The sequence below is a fragment of the Hordeum vulgare genome, chromosome 2H (assembly GCF_904849725.1).
Source record: "Hordeum vulgare subsp. vulgare chromosome 2H, MorexV3_pseudomolecules_assembly, whole genome shotgun sequence".
In the NCBI taxonomy this organism is placed as follows: Eukaryota; Viridiplantae; Streptophyta; class Magnoliopsida; order Poales; family Poaceae; genus Hordeum; species Hordeum vulgare.
This window is the reverse complement of record NC_058519.1, coordinates 500327731-500335557: the sequence shown is the minus strand read 5'-3', so window position 1 is coordinate 500335557 and position 7827 is coordinate 500327731. Positions and strand designations below refer to the sequence as shown.

The 7827-nt window shown below is 54.4% G+C and overlaps 1 protein-coding gene across 1 annotated transcript; it reads right to left on the bottom strand.

Moving 5' to 3' along the window:
• Nucleotides 1-1754: 1754 nt before the first annotated feature.
• On the bottom strand, nt 1755-6290 carry LOC123426843 (putative lipoxygenase 5). Its single transcript, XM_045110740.1, has 7 exons — nt 5490-6290; nt 4610-5128; nt 4037-4360; nt 3839-3924; nt 3281-3693; nt 2920-3186; nt 1755-2826 (listed from the first exon to the last, which is right to left on the bottom strand). Exons 1-7 carry the CDS (start codon nt 5860-5862, stop codon nt 2073-2075), a joined length of 2736 nt encoding a protein of 911 aa, XP_044966675.1. The 5' UTR covers nt 5863-6290; the 3' UTR covers nt 1755-2072.
• Nucleotides 6291-7827: the final 1537 nt, after the last annotated feature.

Below are 7827 nucleotides of genomic sequence, written 5' to 3'. Positions count from 1 at the left end.
AGGAGTGGCTCGGGCCCCTCGTCGAAGGATCACCAAGCTAGGTTAATATGTGGTATCAATTATGTTGTCTTCACCCACAAAATGTTGTGCTGCAAAAGGCGTACGCTCCACTGTCAAATCATATTTTGTTCAAAAGGTTAAATATTACACAATCAATCAAAATAATTTCGTAGTCCTAACATTTATCGTATTTGTTTGTAACACATCTAACATGGATAATAACCTCTAGAAACGAAACTTGTCTTAAAGCATCTCCAACATATGATGTAAAATGGCACTCACACCCAAAAACTATCATTTCAGACACTTTAAACCAAACAAAGAGGTGTAGAAGGCTCCATGATCTTGAGTCCATGATTAAAAAGGCGGCCCATACTTGTTGACCGCCTGGTGCTAAGCATTTGAGATACTTAATGCCCCGAGAGTAGACATTTTTCCTTGTCTCCGATGTTTGTATGTTAATCGTTACGCTTCATCTTTAATCAATGAAATGTGGCAGCACTTTTGTCCTTGTTTGAAAAATAAATCCAAATACACCTTGAGAGAAGCATAAACACAAAAGAAAATTTAGGTTTCTGTTCCATCAATTTCATAGTTTCCGGATGTGGGGGACACATCCAAAACACACTAGTTGTATAGCTAATTGTTACATGGTAGCATTTTGTTTTCTAGCAAAATTCATTTATTGGGTGTGTGCTTGGTGCCGCGAGGACACATCCAAAAGATAAAACAACAATAAGCACCGGCGTCCGATCTTCATTCAACAAATGCTCCGCGGCCACCTCCCCCCCCCCCCCCGGTGGGTCATAGAAGTAGCAAACCGACATGGGGCCTTGTGTTGCCCTTTGTCACCTTTGCATAGTGCCCAAATCATGGGCACATATCTTCGTGTGTCCCGTTGCCCGTATTTGTGGAGTTGTGTTCATGAGTGTTTGGGTCTGAGGGGTAAGGCTCGGACCTAGGCGACTTTCTTGACGGGAAGGCCCACCGTACCAGGAGGCGGAGACGTCCTTTTCACCTAGACCTTATGGACAACTCACAACAATATGGCTATACAAAAGGTTTTTGGCAATGAGTTACTGACTTTGTGTTTAAAATGTTGGTTTTTATGTAGCATTGACGTTTGGTGTGTAGTTGGCGGGACATGGATTGGCTGGGTGGCATGCTCTATAGTTTGGAGCTGGTCGGTCATCAACTCTCGCCTCCCCCTAGTAGTTGACACCTCACCCTCTAGGCGTCTTGCATCATTTTATTTTTCCCTTTTTGTGCATGTTTTTTCTTGTTGCCCCAACAGACTTATTATATACCCTTTCTTCATATTTGGATGGCTTGTGTATGAATTTGGATTGGTGCTTTATTTTGAGATACTTAGCTAAACCATTTCGGTTTTTATTGACACTCTACAAAGTTTTGCTTTTGAACATTTGGTGTGCTTGTCCAAAATTTTGAACTATGAGTTGGACCAATGCAGCTGGCCAGTGTGGATATACTATTTGATATTGTACATATTGTTAAAAATAACATTATGTCTTGTTGAATTAGTTTCCATTATGATCTTTTTCGTTGTAGGCCAACCAAGTAAGCCATTACATAATTGACATTGAATTATTTTAAGCTAGTGCTCTGAATTACTCCCTGTTTTAAAATGTAAGATGTTTGATAGTGTCAAGAAGCATAAATGTAAGATGTTTTTCGACACTTACATCTTGAGACAGAGGGAATAGTTTCCATTATTATGATGTTCTCAAGCATGCTTTGAGCTAGTACTCTGGATTATTTACCATTGATTTACAAATGTTTCAAGCATCTGTCGGAATCTCTTAACTATAGGAACTTACGAGATCATTTACACATTCCACCATATTAGCATGTCCCAACTTTTGAACAGAAAAAAATGCAATTAAATCTTCTCCTATCTGGGCCCAAATCAATGGCGATTCGGCCTTCGTGGCGAGGGCCCAAATCAATGGCGATTCTCTTATATGTACGTACTTTTCCCTGAGACGTTCCCGGCCCAAAGTATATCGAGGCTGAAAAATTCCCACGGTCCGCTTCAATTCACTCTCTGCGGGCTAGATGGTGACGCTGTTCGGGACGCCTCGGCAGGTGATGCCCGGCCCGGACGACGGCGCCATGAGCTCGTACGGCAGCACGCCGGCGCCACAGCGGTTGCGCCGGGCGGGGTCAGCGTTGCGCCGCTCGATCTCCTCCTCGGCGCGGCGCACTTCCGCCGCGAACTCTTGCGCAGCAGCCAGCGCCGCCGGGTCCGCCGTCCACTCCTCGTTGGACCGCTCCCCGAGGTACTGCTCGTCGGCGGAGTGCGTGGAGAGCGTGTCGATGACCGTCATGAAGGTCGTCGTCTGCGTGAGGCTGGGCAGCGCCGACAAGTAGAACCGGTGCGGGTCGGCGACGAGGTGCTCGTACTCCGGGTCGCCCTCGGCCGGCACCAGCCGGCGCATGAGCGGCGGCCGGTTGGGGATGTAGCCGCCGAGCGGGTACTGGCCGAAGTTGAGCGCGGCGTGCTGCGCCGAGCACAGCCACACCAGCGTGGTGAGCAGGGACGCGAGGTCGCCGGCCGTGGTGAGGCGCGGCCACCACGGCGCGTCGCACTTGTCCGGGTGCCCCACCTGCACGGCCTCCGTGTACCACGACTGCAGCTCGTAGTCGTCCTGCACGGCCTCGTCGGACGGGTAGTAGGCCGCCACGTAGGCCTGGCACCACCGCGCGATGGCCGACCAGAGGAGCAGCCCGTCGGTGGCGTAGGGGTAGTCCTCGATGAGCAGCCGGAGCCCGTGCGGCTGGCTCGCGTCCTCCACGGCCATACCTCTGCGACAAACCAAACACCAAATGAATATTTGCGCCTTCCTTTTGCAACGGTCGACAGGAGCAGAGCCATTTTGAAGTGAAGCTTTGTTGTACCTTCTGATGAGGTCGGCGGGGAGGCCTTCCTGGTCGAGCCGCCAGAGGTTGTCGTAGGCGAAGGAGCTCATCTCCATGCAGTAGCGGCCAGGGGTGAACCCGGACTCGATGACGCCGTCTCCGTTGATGAGGATCTGCCGCGCCAGCGCGTTGATCTTGAGCGTGTACCGCATGTGCGGCTTGAGCAGCTTGAAGATGGGGTGCATGGCGCTCATTTGCCGGTGCGCCGCGATGATGAAGGGCTCCATGCACGCGTGCGTCCTCAGCCTGTACCGCCAAAACAATCATTCAGCTCAGCTCGTCCGCAACCATCGCCGGCGATGAAAAAATAACCTGAATCGGAATGTTCAGAGAAGCGTACCAGTGGTTGATGAGCTGGTGGACGCCGGCGTCGTTGGAGCAGACATGGGCCTTGGCGAGCTGCCACAGCCAGATGCTGGTGGCGTCGGCGGGGGGCGTGAACACCCGCTTGGCGCGCTTGCAGTCGTCGGTCATGGGCGGCAGGCACAGCTCGATCGCGATCGGCTTCAGCGTGCCCCCGGCCGTGAGGAAGAAGAGCGTGCGCGTCCCATAGGCCTTCCGGCCGTCCAGGGAGTTGATCCGGTCGAGGAAAGGCATGAAGATGTCATGGTAGTCCAGCATGTACAGCTTGTTCTCCTCCAGCGCCTGCTGCACCGACATGCCGTCCAGGTTCCCGATGATGTGCTCCTCCGTGATGGCCGACTCCGGCGGGCCGTAGACGGCCGGGTCGAGCTTGCTCACCGGCGGGAACACCTAGAAAAGAAGGCAAAACGCTTTCCTCAGGCCCATTGCAATACGCACAGAGTCGCACGCAGACAGCAACGTTGTAGTACAGTTGTTGAGCTCTGTTTTGGAAGCTGCAGCGTTGCCGTTGTTTCGCGCGAGACGGACGGCTTACCTGAAGCCGCTCGATGTTGACGGGGTTAATGCCAGCCAGCGCCTGCCTCGCGAACTCGTCGTCACGCAGCCACGCGAACTTGTCCTCTGCAACAACAGGCCAAGCCAAGAAAACAAAACAGCGTCAGTACAAACAAAGAAACAAGAAGCCATGGCGTATCTTATCATATCCCAGTGGGTGATTCGGTGGGCTTATTACTCTTGATGATGTCGGGGGTGTCGTAGCGGAGGAGGCCCTCGCTGTTCTCCTGGATCTTGCGCACGAATGGGATCTTCTGGAACAGCTGGTCGTGCAGGGCCTGCTTGAGGCGGAGGCCCTCCTTGAAGAGGTTGTCGACGTCGTGGAAGCCGGCGAAGTCGCGGCTGTCCGGCGACACGGAGCTCACCAGCAGCGGCATGAAGTTGTGGAGCAGCGCCTTGATGGCGCCCTCGGACAGCATCTCGTTCTTGCCCTCCTCGAACTCCTCGTCCCGCGACACGTAGATGGGCTCCGGGTACTCCACCCTGCTCTCCGCGCCCTCGTCTGCAGTGCACCAAACCAAACGCAACGGCCAAGTCAACGTCAGTGACGATCGGGTGGTTCGGGTACGAAAGCAACGCGCCGGAGCCGGACCGACGGTTTCGCTCCCGCCATGTCGGGGAGGACACTGTTGCTATCGCAGAATTTATTGGATGGATGGATGGATCGGTCGAGTCGATGCCGACGGTGGTGCCAAGGCAAAGGCGGCCCAAGGAGAAGAGAAGAGGAAAAGAAGAATGGAGAGCGGCTTGCCTGTGACGGTGCTTGGCCGGGCCGTCCGCATCCGGCGCGGGTACGGCAGCTTGTCGCCGCCGAGGACGGGGCGCTCGAACCCGGCGCCCTTGTCCGGGTTGCCCAGGTCGTTGTACACGTCGTAGTCGTAGGCCCGGTCGGTGGTCTTCCGCACGCCGGTGCCGCTGCCGCGCAGCTCCTTGAGCTCCCGACGCCGGACGTCCCTCAGCCCCGGCGGCGTCTGGGACGGCAGGTAGGGCTTGTTGGTGAAGAAGACCCGCGGGGCAGGGTCGATGCGGCTGGGCTGGACCCACGAGTTGCAGGTGAAGTGCGCCGGGCCGGACGGGAAGCCCTCCACCAGGATGCTCTCGATGAAGAACTCACGCTGGTGCCGGTTGAGCACGGTGACGGCGCCCGGCTCGCCGAAGGCGGCGTCGACGGTGAACTCCGCCGTGTACACCACCAGTTCCGCCTTGACGTCCCGTTTCTCGAACCACCCCACCAGCCCCGACTTGTTGCTCTTCTTGGGGTCTCCCTTTCCTGGCAACAGCAGAAAAGCCAACAAGATCCGCTCAGCTCAAACTCAATGCGTGCTCCCGTTCCAATGATTCGCTCTGATTTTGATACTACTCGAGACAAGCATGCCACATGTGAGAAGAGAAGAAGAAAAATCAAATCGACAAGCAGAGGCTACGGGGTTGGTGGCCGTGCGCTCGGCTTCCATGTGGACGCGCGCACGCGCAGGTCAAGAGACACCAGCTGGAATATTCTCGTCCCTGGAGTGGAGCTGAAGCGGCGAACGGAAAGCGGAGGAAAAGCTGAATTCAAAGATGCAGCCCGACGGCCACGGAATTCAAACGCAGCAAGGAAGCTTCGCGGCGGGGACGGGGGGGGGGCTTACTTGGGTCCGTCTCGGTGCTGATGAGCTCGAGCAGGACGCTCCGGCCGACCCTGTCGGCGTAGGCGTCCATCTGCTCGGCGACCTGCTCCTTGACCTCCACCTTCCGCTTCCGGCGCACGGTGACCACGGCCCTCGCCGCCACGCTCTGCGGGTGCGCCTCCGGCCGGGCCACCCTCTCGGCCGGCGCCGAGGTGAGGACGACCCGCTCGGCGAGGGCGCCCACCGGCGCCTTGGACCGCACCGTCCTCCTCGAGGGCCTCCCGCCCAGGCTCGCGAAGCAGAGCCCGCGCTCCCGGCCGCCGCGATGCGCCGCGGTGCTGGCAGAGCCTGCCGCCTGCAAGAAGGATCTCCCCAGCAGCTCCATCGGCGGCATGACCGTAGAAAGAAGCTCCCCTCCCTCGTCGGCGCAGATTAGCAAGGTTAAGATCGCTCGCCGGGGACGAAATGGGTCAGAGCGGCTGGCCGGGCAGGGGGATATGTTTCTCGCTCTGGATCTTGGACGGTTGGACCGGACACCAGTAGCAGCCCCCCTGTTTTCTTTTGTGCTGCCTTTCTCTCTCGTAGTGGGACTGGGAGCGCATTATATATAGGCGCTGGCGGGAGGAGGGCGAAGGGTAGCTAAGCCAGAGGCAGAGGGAGGCCGAGCGCCCGAGCGGAGCGCGCGGTCGCCCGAGGGAAAGAAACCACGAGCGCGATGTGGAATCCCCGCGCCGGCCACACGTGTTCCATACATCCTACGCGAATAGAAAACGGCGGGCGAGCGAGCTGCGGGGCCGAGGCTTCGACGCAGGTGAGGTGCCGGTGCTGGTGCTGGTGCCGGTGAGCGCGGGGGATGGGCTTTTGTGGCTTGATGATTCGGACAACAAAGCCCCGGGTACACCCCCAATAAAACCCAGGGGGGCGAGCGGGGCCGTGGGGTGGTTCGCCCGGCGGACCCACCGAACTGTTTCATAGTTTTGATTGGTGCGCGTAGATGTAGGTGCATCTCAATGGAAACCGGTTGAATGCCGACAATTCGACGAGGTGGTACGCCAAAGCATCAATCCTGGCGGTACTTGCATAACAAAGCGGTTAATCATGTGGATTGTCAAAAAAAAGAAAGAGCGGTTAATCATGTGAATCAGAAAAGCGCGATTCACTTTCTTGCATGCATTCTCGTAAAATTTAACTAGACATGATCCAACCTTTTGGCTCCTCCCTCCTCCTTGGCTTTCTCTCGGCTACAGAGCCATATCGTGGCTTTGCCACCGGGTGGGCCTACGTCATCTTACATTATGGAAGCTAAGAGCTTACACAATAGTAATATATGAATACAGATGCCTCATGATAAAAAATAGCTTACATATCAATATTGATTTTTTTTTCTCTCCAATGCAAGGTGTGTGCCTCGTCAAAGAATAAAAAAATCAAGACTCTAATACATGTATCTCTACTTTTCACTCTAACTTTTTTAGCTTTTTACATCAGACCATACATTTTCTCTTCAAGCACCCGCCTCCTGCATAGGATCCCGCTTCCTTATGTGTGACGTCCTCGTTTTAATCGTACGCTAATCATAGACGCAAATGCGTACGATCAAACCCAAGGACTCACGGGAAGATATCACAACACAACTCTAGACACAAATAAAATAATACAAGCTTCATATTACAAGCCAGGGGCCTCGAGGGCTAGAATACAGAAGCTCGATAAACAAACGAGTCAGCGGAAGCAACATATCTGATTACAGACATAAAACATGGGGTGCCTTAGAGAAGGCTAGCACAAAAGAAACACGATCGAACGAGGGGAGGCCTCCTGCCTGGGAACCTACTAAACTACTCCTGGTCTTCAGCGGCCTCCATGAAGAAGACATCATCGGGATGGCGGACATCGGCAGGAAACTCCACTCCTGGGCTCCATCATCTGGACGCAGCAACGGATCAAGGGGAGCAAAGCAACGGTGAGTACTCATCCAAAGTACTCGCAAGACTTACATCAGAACTATGCTAAGTATGCATCATTATCAAAGAAGGGGGTTGGTTATATGTGGACTGAGGGCAGCAATGCAAGAATAGAGAGAGAAGGCCTACTCCTATCGAAGACTAGCATCTTCAGGGTCTTGCAGCAATAGACGAGAGTAGAACAGGTGTAACACAATTAATAATCATATTGTTGCAGCAATATTAAAATGAGGTCACGCCCACAGATCCTCCCTCGACTCCCTGTGAGGAAGCAATCCCGGGGCAACTAAAATCCAGTTAAGTAACAATTGTAGATGTATACGATCAGGGCACAACTCCAAGTCGTCCTGTAACCGTGGACACGGCTATTCGAATACTTAAATTTCATCCGTGCA

Coding starts and splice junctions, on each gene's coding strand:
- LOC123426843 (XM_045110740.1), bottom strand. CDS start 5,862: ATGCCGCCGATGGAGCTGCTGGGGAGATCCTTCTTGCAGGCGGCAGGC. Junction 5,129..5,489: donor CAGCACCGAGACGGACCCAA/GTAAGCCCCCCC, acceptor TGCTGTTGCCAG/GAAAGGGAGACCCCAAGAAG. Junction 3,925..4,036: donor CACCCCCGACATCATCAAGA/GTAATAAGCCCA, acceptor CTGTTGTTGCAG/AGGACAAGTTCGCGTGGCTG.